At 42.6% G+C, this 15,508-nt stretch overlaps 1 protein-coding gene across 1 annotated transcript in view; it reads right to left on the bottom strand.

Moving 5' to 3' along the window:
* The window catches only part of LOC145394488 (uncharacterized), a 66,815-nt gene extending 51,645 nt beyond the window's left edge, over nucleotides 1-15,170 (bottom strand). Inside the window, 2 exon segments of the mRNA XM_080268337.1 lie at nucleotides 5,436-5,543; nucleotides 15,048-15,170. Coding sequence (XP_080124463.1) covers nucleotides 5,436-5,543; nucleotides 15,048-15,170 — 231 coding nt within the window.
* Nucleotides 15,171-15,508: the final 338 nt, after the last annotated feature.

Raw genomic sequence — 15,508 nt, 5'->3', positions numbered from 1 at the left:
TTTTTATGTAAATAGTAGAGCGTGTGTAAGAGTGGGAAATGCTGTGAGTGATTGGTTTCTTGTGAGAGTGGGGCTGCGACAGGAATGTGTGATGTCGCCTTGGTTGTTTAATATTTACATGGATGGTGTTGTAAGGGAGGTGAATGCAAGAGTTTCAGGTGGAAGTCTGAGTCTGGTGAATGTTGATGGTGGAGAGTGGAATCTGAAGCAGCTGCTGTTTGCAGATGATACTGCACTGGTGGCTGATTCAAAGGAGAGATTGAAACAGTTGGTAGAGGAGGTTGGAAAGGTGTGTGAAAGGAGGAAATGGAAAGTAAATGAGAATAAGAGTAAAGTGATGAAGTGTACGAGGTTGGTAGGTGGTAGGGGGATGAATATAATTTTGAATGGCGAGTTGCTTGAGGAGGTAGAGTGTTTTAAATATCTAGGGTCACATGTTGCTGTGGATGGAAGAATAGATGCAGAAGTGAAGTTTAGAATAAATGAAGCAGCAAAGATACTGGGAGGAATGAAAAAAGTGTTTAGATGTCGTTTGCTTAGAATGGATGTAAAGAGAAGGCTGTATGAGGGTGTTGTGGTACCGACTGCATTATATGGGGCTGAAACATGGAATATGGGTGTAGCAGAGAGGAAAAGTTTGAATGTAATGGAGATGAGGTGTCTGAGGAGTATGTGTGAAGTGACGCGTATGGATCGAGTGCGAAATGATGAAGTGCGAAGGAGAACTGGAGTTGTTCGGGAGATGGCTGGAAGAGTTGAGCAGAGGGTGTTGCGATAGTTTGGGCATATGGAGAGAATGGATAATGAGCGATTGGTGAAAAAGATAACTAGATCTGATGTGAGAGGTGTAAGGCTGAGAGGAAGACCACGAATCGGATGGATGGACAGTGTGAAGAGAGCGCTGGATCTGAGAGGGATGTCTGTTGAGCAAGGAAGAGTGGCTGTGCATGACAGAAATAAATGGAGAGAAATTGTGAATGAATAAGTGATGACGCAGCCCTGAGGGGATATTCTCCCGCATTTGGTCTGATCAGCTACGCAGGTCAGGTGCGGGTAAGGGGATGAGTCTGTTATGATGAGGCAGGGGTAAACCAGCTCTGCTGTCGGGCCCTGCTGCGGACAAAGGGTCGGATGAGTGGACGGATTGGTGAGGTGGGTAGGAGGGTAGGGTGGGTGTGCAGAGTTGGCAGGTGGGTGGTTATGGGGGAAATATGTTCGTGGAAGGAATAGGTCTATGAGGAATATATCCTTGTGGAAATGGGTAGAAGGAGGAACATAGGTTCAGTGAGTGAAATAGGACCCCGGGAGTCTTTTTGTACTGGGTAAGTGGCCACCAAGGGTCTCAAACAACCAGTATGTCTGACCACAGGTCTTTACCAAGACAACCCAGGTTACCTCTGGTAGTAACAACCTTAAAAATGGCGTTCTCAAGTTAAAAGGAAAAATAAAGAATATTCCATATGCCATTTGATAGACAGGTGCATCAGGTCTCACTGCGTCAGTAGTTTACTCAAATGTTCAGATAAGGGAGACTAAGGTCACATTCGTCGCTGATTTTTTCCTTATGTTCTCAAAGACCTCACTAGCTTCACCGTTAACCCTTCTCTCCTATGGGGAGGCGGTAGCTGAATTGGTAGAGAGGTGGCCTGCAGCCCTAATGGACCCAGGTTCCAATCCCCGGAGGGCATGAGAGCTTAAGGATTTGATTTTCATAAAGCAGACTACTGAACTATCAAAAGACCCGCCGAAATACCGTACAAATACCCCGCCAACTCCTAGAATGTATACAACATGGACGATCTGTGTTAGGGCCGAAGTGGTGACATGTGACGATGTATAGTATGAAGGACTACTGGGCCTTGGGAAAGGGCTGTGAAGACTATGCCCAGAGTCGAAAACATAAAAAAATTATTTAATTCAGCTCGTTTTCCTACCTCCAGACGAGTATAATCAAGTCAGGAAAGACCTCCAAATTTAAAGGGGCTAATGGAGGCCGTATTTAACTCCTCCTCTTCCAAGCGTGTCCTCTGAAGTGAACAAATTGTCATTTGTTTTTCATTCATCTGTTCTATTAAAAAAAAAGTTACTAAAAATATGCGGTCAGACAGAAGGGGGTAAGGTCAAGTTGTGTCTCTTCAGTATACCTAACGCTTTCAAAGACCTCCACAACTAAAGTATTAATCCTTCACTGCAATGGCCACTAAGATCAGTTTCTTATTGTTAGTCCAGACAGATTAATCCAGCTTCAAAATTAATGTACCATTACTTTCTTCAGTTCAATGTTGTATGTATTATTTCATTCTTATTATTGAAAGATGCTTTTTTTCTTCAGTTTACGAGACTTTTCACGCTAGTCGGTTAACCATAGCATTAACTGACTGGAGCTGAAAGGAAGCCTACTCGCGGTGGCAGCACCCCAGTCCAGGAGTAGCAGCTGTGATTTCAGCTTCGTGGGAGCAAAACTTCCCCAAGCTTTTCGAAGTCCTACGAGGAGGATGGGGCCAACTTGACGGACCCGCCTCCTGCGTGTGAGAAGTTGCTCTCTAGAGCTTTTTTTTTTTTTTCTTTTTTTTTCATAAAGGGAAATGACCCTCCACCTCACATTTGCCGGAGACACTGAGAGCAATGCTAGGCCTGAAACACATTATGTTTGCCCAGGTTGATCTGTACACATTACGAGCAACAAACGAACATGCGGATCTGGTCAGTTTAATTCTTGCAGAGAATGGAGTCACACAGTATGCGCTACACTTAGAAAACATCGCAGGCAAGGGTATGTGACAAGTGCAACACAACCACAAACACTCCTCGTGTGACACCAAACACAATTTCTCGCACTGTTCCTAACATCCCTCTTCCCACAAAACCACTGCCACCACAAATCAGCCTCCACAAACAAACACCACACCATCAACTGGACACACACTAGATGCACAACTCCTCTAACACGCAACAGGAACTTAAAATCTAAACTAAATATCGATGACAACCACTCCAACACACCACAAACTGAAGACTTCCTTCACAGACACAACATAACCATTGCATTCCCACCAAAAACAAAACCCAAATACACACACAACTCCACACATCAAACGCTAATCACATTTTTGAACAGATTGAACTAATGGCCATGGAGGTGACCTCATCATTTACATTCACACATCCATTCTCTAAGGAAAAGCAATACAGACAAAACAGTCATGTTTCTAGAATGACGCAGCACTAGTCATACTCTCAATCAGTCTGCATTCTGGTCACACACAAAAAAATCCACAGTTCTAACATACACATTCCCCTGACACCTCCCACGCTGTTCCAGTGCAACACAACCCTAAGTTCACTCCCCTACACTGACACCTACTTCTGTAATTGCTGGGAACATTAACTCTAAAAGCACTGTTTGGTACGAACATGAGCAACACTCAACACTGCTTCACAGTTCAGCATGTACAGCACATTTTCAGCAACACCTCACAATAAACTTACATCCTGCACCAAACACTCCAACTTCCTCGTCCCTGACACACCATTTAATTTGCTCACACTTTCACACATTACTGCCTGGCACAGAACCCAGACTCCATTCAGATCACCTCCCTTTCACTAACACCACAAAAATACACTCTAAATCATAGTAATCACACATCATCTAAACATCAAGAAAACAGACTAGACAGAATTTACCAGAGAAACAGATTAGCACTTAGCACACTAAACAACACACCCTTCAACAGAACTGATAGATACCTTATGAAAATTTTCTCCTCTGTGCCTTCTTTTTTTCCAGCTAAGAGTAGTCCCTCCATCAAAAAGTGTTATTTAAACATGTAGAGTCACCTCACAATACAGGTGATTTTCATTCTTTTCTTTCCCGACCACGGCCAGGCTCAAGAACTCCTGAGACTGAACGGGATAACTGATGGATGTTAACCTGATTAGTCCAGTGACGTGTTGTACAGTGTGGTTCATGTTCTACATATTCCGAATTCTGTTGTGCTGCCTGGACGGTTCAGTCAATGTTACCGATGTCTACTCTGCATCATTTCTACCCCAGTTAACTCTTTTCATGGATAATGTGTGCTTCTTTACATCCACTGATTGCATGAAAGAAGAGTATTGTACTTCTTGAAGCAGAAGTTGCTCCTCACAAATGCAGACCAAGAAGTTCCAACAGCATGATAAACTGGGAAGCAAAATGTATGGGCCGCCATGCATATTTTACTGTTGTTGCCACCAGACAATTGAAGTCTGATAAATTAGGATATCCCCTGATGTTGAGGGAATACCTATAACCTCCACTAGCCCCTTCACTACCTTGCTGCTCTCAAATTAAAATCATATGGCAACAACAAAATGGAAATGACGTCCCCAGGCCACAGAGGTTAATCATTACTCTTGAGCAAATAAATGGCATTGGTTCATTAGCTGTATTCTGCACCATAATATTACCAATGTTGCACCCTTATTGCTTCTTTACGATTAACCACAGGAATCCAACAGATTGTGTCATTCAGATTCCTGTTGTCCGATGTGAGCAAAATAGAGTAGTGAGCACAATTTGTAACTGGGACATGATAAATGGATTATTCTTTTGTATAAACAGAGGGTTTTAGGACGGATTCATTTGATGTTGATATTAAAGTTGTTATAAAGACTAGCAACATAAATTCACTGTCACAGCCCTGTGATGCAGCCTGAAACAGAAAACAGTCACAGAATGTGACTGAAGCTTGTTGGAAGACGAACGTGTTGTCCAGTTTCTAGAGAAGCCTCATTTAGGTTCATTAACATTTTATTTTACTACCGACTAGAATAATAAAGTGTTGCTGCAATGAAGTGAGGTTTTATTTTTTACAGACAGTGCACCCTGTAAAATTTCCAGAGACTGTAAGAAGTCTACAATACATTGGCAGATGTGCACAGTCAAAAATAGAAGAGTACCATGTGAGAGGCCAGAAACGTACCGACTAGAGTATTAGATATACATCATGTTATCAGATAGGCTTAATTCCTCCTCATTAATTAACCCCACTTTTTCCTCCTCCGACTTTTCCTCCTCAAGTGAATGCTTTTATTTTGCTCTACTGAACTCATCAAAGGAAGAGTAGATGCAATAAATGGAACAAAATAGACTCATCCTGAAGAAGCTGCAATTGGTATATGCACTTGCTTTCTGTTCAGCACTGCACTAGCAACTAACAACATCCATCAACTCAAGGGATGCTGGGAGTCCTTTGGTAATGTTGAAATGGTACGCCCTTCACGATTCCCAGCCAAAGCTGGTGATCTCAAGGTGACGAACATTATGATTGTCTGGTGCTTTCAAAAACATTCAATGAGTTCTTAGTGAGTGATGCCAGTGGTATTATCCTGTCGGGAACAGTGATTTAATATGAAGAGGCTTGACTTTCTTCGAAGAATAAATTGCATACCTCATCACTTTCATGTGTGCTCATGATGCTGGCCAGACTGTAGGGCGCACAGAACCCTTTTCCTATATTCATCACCTTAGTTTCTGTCCAGTTCTCCTGGTCCAGAACCTGTACAGTTTGGAAAACCCTGTAACTATGGACTATCTAAATGGTCAATATTTCCGAGTTATTGTGGACATCATAATGTGTTTGTTCAGCTTCCTTCTTCTATCTTTCTTTCAAACTCTTTCCAGTTTGATGTCATTCCTTTATTTCTTCACCCGTTTGCCTCAAACATAGTGCAGTTCTTCCTTGGGTAGATGCCTCCAAACACCTTATTCATTTTTGGATTTAAGTCTTTAAAGGGTTTTACGAGGTCAAACTACAAACCATACAGTGACACCTAAAAACTGAAATATGGCCCAAGAATCCTGAATTTTGCAAGGAGAGGTGGGGGACAATCGCCCGTTTGAGTGCTAGTGATCACCCTGCATTCCTTTGGAAATGTTAACAATATTTAATTTACTATAGTTTTTACCTAGCTTCTCAGCAAATTGATGATTCTGAACTTGCTTCCATCCGACTTCTGAATTGGAACATTGGATATCCATACACCATTTTTATTTCTAAAATCAAATTCCTGTACCGCCGGGTTTATTTTTGCTTTACCTGGAGCAACGTTTCCATTTCGGTCTCACACCAGGTATGTAGCCTATCATCCCTATCAGAAATGACCATCTAAAAAAGAAGGAAATGCTACGCTGTTGCAACACTCCATTTGACCAAGCACATACGCCCCACCACCCTGCACACCTAACCAAGCTCATACCGCCCTTCATCCCCCCCCCCCCTCTGCCCTCTCTTTAAAACACAAAGACATTTAAACTTAAAAATGTCAGTACTTTATCCCCGGTAATAATGAAGTTATGAGCAGATCTGATGAAAATGACTAGTGCTTTCTTCATTTAGACGGCCATTTTTTTTATTACATAATACCTACGGCTTTGAAGCTTCATACATAATTAGATACTCATATAATCATTTATCTTGTACAAGTTCTGCTTCCTAGGTTTAATAGCTGCAAGGTTTTAAGAGAAAAATGTATTGGCCTTCAGATTCTTTGTGCGGGTCACACGGAAATCTCTGAGATTTTTTTATTTTTTTTTTGCCTTTTCCTTATTAAAAAAGAAATTAAGACAGCATTCTACATATCAAAGGCCACCAGTTGACAATAAGACATAACTATGTGAAAATTCATGACTCAAAATTGAATACTTTCTGAGCTCTGGCAAGGAAACGAAATCTCTATGCCACATATTGTTGTTGATCACAGTGATAGCAATACCCTCCTCTGACTTCGTCAGGTGGAGGGTAAAAATAATATGTCGATGTGCAAAAACTCCCGCAGGGACCCATTCTCCTTCACTTTGTGCCCTCCCGGAATGAAGGTTGATGATGGTTGGCTTGATTATGCAGTGTACCTACAAGTGAGAAGTTGAATACACTCGAGTGGTCTCTTGGTATGCTGCTAGCTCTTCAACTAAGCACCACCTTTCATTAGACGATCCCTCAACAAGATGGTCAATGTTGCTTTAAAGGCACGCATTGCACGTGGCCTGTTCTTAACATTTAGTATATTGATTAATGCCCTGTTGGGTGCTCTCAAACGCACTTCCAGACTGGATGTATTGATCAGAATTCCGGTGCACAGTAAAAAAAAATTAAAATATATAGCGCCATGGTGTAAAATGACTTTTTTTTTTCGCCCTCATGATCCGACCATTTCGCTTGTTGGGTCAGCATATACAACTTTGTGTCACGCAAAAGGAGCACACTAAATATACCAAGGTCCTTTATGAAGTTTTGAAGATAATTTTTCGTTGTCAGAATATTATCTGGATACAAAGGTGCAGTATTAATCAAGGAACCTAACACAAGCTGTGCTGCAGGCTTTCAGTGTGAATAAGTATTCATCATCAGACATAGTAGTACAAAAGGTTTGTTTTGATATATGGATTAGCCAATCTAACACAAGCTGTGCTGCAGGCTTTCAGTGTGAATAAGTATTCATCATCAGACATAGCAGTACAAAAGGTTCGTTTTGATATATGGATTAGCCAAGCCTAGAACTCCCAGCCTCGACAACGGATGTTTTCTTTTAGCAATGTCATAGCCAAAAGTTATGTATATCGTGTGTCATCTCTCCTGGAGGTAGTCGTATTCTGAGAATTATCCACAGTTATCAAATTCACATCTGGTGAATTTCAGTAGGTACAAGAATCATCACACCATACAGTACGAACAGCTTTCGTCTTCTCACCAGAATAATGGGTGGTAGTTACTTGGCTACATGGTTCCTTGTTCCATCAACCCACTCACTACAATGACGTCCTTTTTACTTAATCTTTGATGACAACAAATGTTCCCTTCAGTCAAGTGGGACACCATGTTGTGAAGTAGCCCCTCCCCCCAAAAAAAAAAAAAAAAATCCACTAATTCTTTCCGTATCAGGTGTCTGCCGCTAACCTGAATGAAAGTAGTAGGAAGAACAAAATATGAATACGGTGTAGCAGTCAAGGGGTCAACGCCTGTTGCCTCTTGATTATCCTTCCTACAGCACGAGGAGGTAAATTTATGTTTTGTTTTTCCAAACTCCACATGATCTAATTCATCTTGGGATAAACCCTTTGACGCGAAGGGGCTGGATATACCACTACACAAATCCTTCAGTAAGCGACTAGAAAGCTGTGTTGAACTGGATAAAATAGTTTAGTAGTAGCAAGAAATAAATACGAAGGATTTCATCTGATGTAAGGGGTAAACACTGTCAGGCTCCTATGACTTGCTCTCATGTGCATAAATCTGTCAAGCATCAGCTGGGCAGACTGCTTGAGTTGTTCCGATTATGTGAGGGTAAATAATGACAAACTTGCTTTCTTAGGCTGCTATGACTGTTTCTGAACTGAATAAATTCGTTGAGATTAGTTGGAAGAGAATGATAAAGTTGTACCTACCATGACAGGGGCTACAGTGACATTACTAAGACTTGCAGGCTCCTCTGACTGCTCATCAGCTGAACAAAATCATCTGGCGTTAGCTAGAGTAGTATGCTGGAACTGTTACCTCCAAGACAGTGTTAATCACTTTATTTCGAAGACTTGTTAATTGTAGTTTTTAAATACTTCCTGACCATTTTACTTTCCTTAAGGTGTGTGTTTTTGAACCTGAAGGGACAGGAACAACCTTCATCGACCCATGCACCGCCAGGAGATGCTTCCAGGCTACATATAATCGTCTGGTGGTGGCAAAAATTATAAATGACGTCCTCGTCCGGAAGGGATTAATAACTTTCAGATCTGTGATACAAAGTACTTACAAGGCTACAGCAAATACACATTTTACAAGACTAGGCGATATATTTCTAAAGCCTTTAACCCTGCAGTAAGATTTTTTTTTTTTTTTTTTTATATAAGCTGAGGAATCTCACGGAGCGACCTTGTCCGTCAGTCACTCGCTAGGGAATTTTGGAAGCGAGGTGCACCACTCCCGCAGACTTTAGCAAAACTCGATATTAGGATCCTGTCATCCTGTATTTATTTGTTTTAACGGCTTGTACTTTCTTCCTGCTAACAACATACGATTTTATTCAGCTGAGTATAGGAACCCGTGAAAGAGAGAGAGAGAGAGAGAGAGAGAGAGAGAGAGAGAGAGAGAGAGAGAGTAATCATAAACCCCTGGAGCGCTGGTACAGCTCTGGTAATCTGTTTCAACTAACGTTAAATTATTATTGTTTTAGCTGAGTCACAGGAGCCTGGGAGTGTTCATTCGCAGTACAAGAAATTAGCTTCTTTTGTGGTTAAGGTGGGTCTTTTACTATAGACGGCATAAACCATGTTGTTTCTAACTCATACACTGCCAGAAGCTTTCATTAAGGTGAGTAACATGACTTACTGATACTAGCGGAAATTAAAGAGTTGGATCACTTCAGTCCTTTAATTATATTATTGCTTCTACTAGACGGTGTTATTCAAGATATGTGGTAAGCCTTACTCGATGTTGTTAAATGACGGCGGTATCTAACACTTCGAAACTGAAAAGTCTATTCTAAGCTCAGTATAATCGATCGGGGTTGCAAGAATAAAATACATTACACGTGGCAGGAGTGACGTAGTAAACGGCACGTGAGCGGCGTATGCTCCTGGTGGCATTCAGCGATCAAGACGCCTTCATCCGCCCCGTCAGGCTTTGATCCCTCGCATAGTAGTGTTGCCAACATAAATGCAGGTCGTAATCATTATCATCGTTATCATATCCTCGTTGCCCCATTAGGAGCGTAATGACCCGGGGCTAGGCTACTCAGTCTCGATGTTAAAGGCGAGGGCGACCCGCCTCGCCCATCCCTGAGTGGCTTTGTGTGAGGAATAAACCCCGACCATCCCCAGTGGACCCCATTTGGTTGGAGCAACTTTAACCATGAGAGCACTGACTGACATTTGGCTGTATGAGCTTCGAAACCCTGTGCTGCGATGTTCAGAGGCACCACAGTAATAAAAATATGGCCTCAGTTAAGAAGTGGAGAGACAATATTGGTCACACCTGCACATGGATGTCACAACGACGGGTACCTTCAAGCCAAGTCACCACGGGGGTCTGGATTCACATGCAAACTTACGATCCCTTCCTGCTATGATTCGTTTTTGTAGGACGAGGAGAGTGCAGAATCTTCGCGTTTCTCGTGTTCTTTCCGAAAAATACAAATCTTTATCTGGGAGAAGAAAAATTAGTACGAGTTCTTATTATATACCGTATTTATTTTTATTTGTTACTCATTTTTCAGCAAGACAATGACAAGCGAGTGCTGAAGGCCGTTCTCTCCCTCCCCCTTCTCTCTCTCTCTCTCTCTCTCTCTCTATGTACCGGGTATCTGTAAATAAACTCTGAGTCACAACAGGGCACTGATCGTTAGTGTGTATGTGAATCCCGGCACAGGAGTCCAAGGTAATGGTTGGTATTCTCGTCGTTTAAGGAGGCTCTTTAGCTAGGTTTAATTGCTAGGATTTATTCCCATTTTTATCTGCTTGTGACATGTTAATACTTTCATGCATTTCACCATTGAAGTATATGTCGCAACGATATAAAATATGCATAGAGTATGGGAGAAAAGTAAGAAAAGAAAAAGGAAATCGTTTAGGCAGAGATATCAGGAAGCTCCTCGGTTGACTAGAATACAACCCCCCTGGGGGTAGGGGGGTTTCAAGAATACTCCCCCAGTATCCCTGCTTGTCGTACGAGGCGACTAAAAGGGTTGGTGGTGGGTTAGTGCCCCACCCCGTAAAAAGAACTAACTAAAAAAGCGAATAAAGCGCCTCGGACCCGGACGGACCATACGTTGACGACTAAGAAACGGACAAAGGACATTCTGAGGGTGGGAACATGGAATGTGAGAGGAGTGAATGATGAAGTGAAAGAGAGAGAGATTGTCCAGGTGCTTGAGGATGCAAAAGTGGATATATGTGGATTGACTGAAACTAAATGGAAAGGTGAAAGGATGAGAGAATGGGAATATGGTGTAGGTATATGTGCGGGAGTCAGTGAGAATGAGAGGGCAAGAGAGGGAGTATGTCTGATGATAAGCAAGAAGTGGAAGGAGAATATAAGAGAGTATGGAACAGTGGGTGCAAGGATTGTATGGGTGAGGATGAAAGTAGGTATACAAGCATGGGCGATTGTATGTGTGCATGCTCCAACAGAGGATCGAGTGGCAAGAGTGAAAGATGAGTTTTGGGCGAGAGTAGAAGCATGTATGGACAAGTTTGAGAGGAGCGAGAGAGTGCTGTTGATTGGAGACATGAATGGCAAAGTTGGGAATGTACGAGTGGATGGAGTGGTTGGTCAGTGGGGTGTGACAGCTGAAGTAGATGGGAATGGTAAGTGCTTTGGTGGACATCTGGGCCGGTAAGGGGTTGGCAATAGCCAACACCTACTTTCGGCATAAGATGATCCACCGGTATACATGGAGAGTAATGAGGAGGATGGATGGTGAACTTGTTGAACGAAAGGCAATGATAGACTACGTGTGTGTGGATGAGCGAATGAGAAGACAAGTGTTGGATGCAAGAGTGTGGAGAGGGTGGGGGAATGGAGTCTCGGACCATCACTTAGTGATGGCCAAGGTAGAGCTGCAAAGAAAGTGGTTGAGGAGACGAAGGGGAAGACAGGAGGAAGCAGCTCCTGTGAGAAGAGTGGAGAAATTGCAAGATAATGAAAAGAGGACAGAGTATAAGAGCATAGTGGAAGAAAGATTGGGAAGGTATGAGCTAGAGCAGATGGAAGGGGTGGAAGACGTATGTAAGATATTCACGGAAGAGATAAGCGCAGCGTGTGAGGCGGTTTGTGGAGTGAGGAGGAGATGCAAGGGTGTGCAAGGGACAGCATGGTGGAATGATGAGGTGAAACGAGCTGTGGAACAAAAGAAGAAGGCATATAGTGAATGGTTAGAGAGTAGAGGTAGGGGAGAAGATGAGAGAGAGAAGAGAGAGGTATATGTGAGCAGGAGAAGGGAGGTTAATAGACTGGTGAAGGAGAGTAAGAAGAAAGTGGATGAAGAGTTTGAGAGGAATCTGAGTGTGAAATGGAGGGAGAGTAAGAAATTGTTTTGGAAGGAGGTAAAGAAAGTAAGGCAGTGTGAAAGGGGAAATAGTAGGGGAGTGAAAGATAGGAATAATAGATTGTTGGTGGAGAAGAGAGAGAAATTGAGGAGATGGAAGGAGCACTTTGAGGATTTGTCGAATGTACAGAGTGAGAGCAGTGTGAGTATAAGTGGTTGGGGAATGGCTGGGAGAAGAAGAGATGAGAGGAGGGAGGAAGAGATCAGTAGGTCAGAAGTAGTGGAAGAGATGAAGAAGATTAAGCTGGGAAAGGCCCCAGGAATTGATGGAGTGTGTGGTGAAATGCTTAGGTATGGGGGTGAGATTGTTGTGGAGTGGATATGGAAGTTGTGTAGATTGGCTTGGGAAGAGGGAAGGGTTCCAGAGGACTGGAAATCAGGTATAATTGTTCCTCTGTACAAAGGAAAAGGGGAGAGAGAAGTATGTGGTAACCATAGATGTATTTGCCTTCTTAGTGTGACTGGTAAAATATATGGTAGAATACTCATTGATAGGGTTAGGCATATGACAGAGGAGCTAGTTGGAGAAGAACAAGGGGGATTTAGGAAGGGAAAAGGGTGTGAAGATCAGATATTTGTTCTAAGATGTTTAGTGGAGAAGTATCTAGAGAAGGGAAGGAAAGTGTATGCTGTCTTCATGGACTTGGAGAAAGCTTATGACAGAATAGATAGGCAAGGTATGTGGAAGGTATTAAGAATATATGGAGTGGAGGGGAAATTGTTGAGTGCTGTGAAGAGTATGTACGAGGGAGCTAGGGCTACGGTGCGAGTGGATGGTGAGCTGAGTGAGTTCTTTGATCTCAATGTGGGACTGAAACAGTTATGTGTAATGTCTCCATGGCTGTTTAATATATATATGGATGGGGTTGTAAAGGAGGTGCAAGGTAGGGCAGTGGATGTGGGGGTGGCCCTAATGAATTAGGGTGTGATTTGGAAGCTTCCGGTGTTGCTCTTTGCTGATGATACAGTATTGTTGAGTGAAGATGAATGGGGGTTGCAAGGTTTGGTGAATGAATTTGGGACAGTGTGTAGGAGGAGGAAGCTGAAAGTTAATGTAAACAAAAGTAAAGTTATGGTGTTTGAGAGGAATGAAGTCACAGAGTGTGCAGTGAGGTTGGATGGTGAGGATATGGAGAATGTGAGTGCATTCAGGTACTTGGGTAGTGTGATGAGTAAGGATGGAACTTTGAGGGATGAAGTACGTGAAAGGGTACAGCAGGGAAGAAAGGTTGTTGGTACACTGAAAGCAGTGATGAGAAATAGGGAGGTGAGTATGGAAGTTAAGAAGTCACTGCATGATGGTATTGTGATCCCTACCCTGACGTATGGAAGAGAGGCGTGGACCTTGCAAGAGGGGAACAAGTCAAGAGTGAGAGCAGTGGAAATGAGTTACTTGAGAGGAGCATGTGGAGTGACGTGGAGGGACAGGTTGACGAATGAAGAAGTGAAGGAACGTTGTGGGGTAGATGTGGATGTGGTTGAAAAGATTAGGAAAAATACAATGAGGTGGTTTGGACATGTGGAGAGAATGGAGAATGAAAGACTGATTAAGAGGGTGTATGTAGGTGAGGTGGAGGGAGGGAGAGGGAGGGGTAGACCGAGGATGAGGTGGAGGGATTGAGTTGAGAGGTATATGAGGGAGGGGGGAGTGAGTTGGGGGGAGGGTAGTCAAATGGTGGGTGACAGAGTGACTTGGAGGCATTTTGTCTTCGGCCACCCTTTGCGGGATTAGGGCGTCGGGCTATAGATAGATAGATAGATAGATAGATCATTGGAAGATTAGGCTCTTTTCATTAATATTTCCCAACCAACACGATGTTCTATATTTTTGCAACTTAGCATTCAAGATGGAGGTAGACATCGTTTGCCAGGTTTAAGTGGATGAACTGTAGATACACTACAGTGATATCCTCCTTCCAGTAAAAAATGACAGCACTTTCAATTCCATCAAATCGACAAAACAAAGTGTTCAGAAGAATTTGTACAACGGCGTGCTAAAGACGGATTCATTGAACATGGGACGCAGCCCGGAGAGATATGGAGTGATACCTAAACCTTCGATTTCGAAAACTCTCTTTTACTTAAATTTATTGAACTGAGTCAAGAATAGGATTTAAAAAAAAAAAAAAAAATGAAGGGAAGCTGGTATCCTGGGTTTGTGGGTGTTATTCTCGTATGATCTGATATATAATAGCTCAGCCATGTACTATATTCATACTGTATCTTACCACTAACATGTTTGAAATAACTCGTTTTCTGTTCAAGCTAGTTCCAGACATATTTAAATGCGAGCGAGTATAAGAGCATGAGTGTTAATACTGTCACCATTAATACTGTCATTATCAACCCCGTAATGGTGGTTACACCTCTGTTTTTTTTTTTAACCTAACGCCAGACAATTACATTCGGCTGAGACCGAGTTATAGGGGCATGTGTGTGTTAGTTCTGTCAAATTTAAAGGAATCATCACACGGGCCACCCATTAAGAAAAACAAATGCATTTGAGAAATAAAAAGAAAAAAAGATGTTTAGGATAAAGAGCATTACCAAATGCCTGGGTGCTTCACATAATTATGCAGAACACCACTATTTAGCTTTGTGTGTGTGTGTGTGTGTGTGTGTGTGTGTGTGTGTGTGTGTGTGTGTGTGTGTGTGTGTGTGTGTGTGTGACTCTGGGCATAGGCTTCATAACCTGCTCCCAAAGCTCAGTAGTCCTCCTACATACCATACACCTCTACATGTCACCACTTCGGTGCTAACACTCACCGTCCATATTGAATACATGCTACGGCTGTCTCATACAGGACTGGTGTAATGGTATTTGTTGGGGTATTTTTACGACATGTCGGCGGGTCTTCTAGTAAATCAGGAAAGTCTGTTTTTATGAAATTCAAATCCTTAAACCGCTCCCTGCCCCAGCGGGAGATTGAACCTGGGTCCGGTAGGACTGCAGGTCGCCTCTCTACCGCTTGAGCCACCGCCTCCCTCCTCGAGCCTGGCTGGCCACCGCAGATGAAACACAGCGAGACCCCCATAACTGAACAGAACGCGACAGAGAACACCATCACAACAGCTGGCCCCTTGACCATGAATATGGTGATATTTCCATGTTGGCGACACCCCCCTTTATAAAGTCAATTTTTTTTTTTTATTCAAATAAAAATCTGTTACCAGTCCCGTTCCTCAATATGCTTTAAATGATTATATTAGAATCATATAAAAATAAAATAATAAGAACAATAAAATGTACTAAATACTGTAAGACGGATCAATATATAATTTGTTTTGAATGTGAGGAAGAGCTGAGTTTTGTGCGGGCGAGCCCACGACAAATGGAACAGGGAGTGGTACAGTATTTACTGCCCAGAACTGTCCACCCGATTCCCATGAGTGCTGCCAATGATCTTGCCGTACGCCAGTGGTGCCT

Source organism: Coenobita brevimanus, chromosome 27 (assembly GCF_032717465.1).
Source record: "Coenobita brevimanus isolate Jiangsu-jjx chromosome 27, ASM3271746v2, whole genome shotgun sequence".
In the NCBI taxonomy this organism is placed as follows: Eukaryota; Metazoa; Arthropoda; class Malacostraca; order Decapoda; family Coenobitidae; genus Coenobita; species Coenobita brevimanus.
The sequence above is the reverse complement of the archived record's forward strand: the minus strand, read 5'-3'. Positions and strand labels throughout refer to the sequence as shown.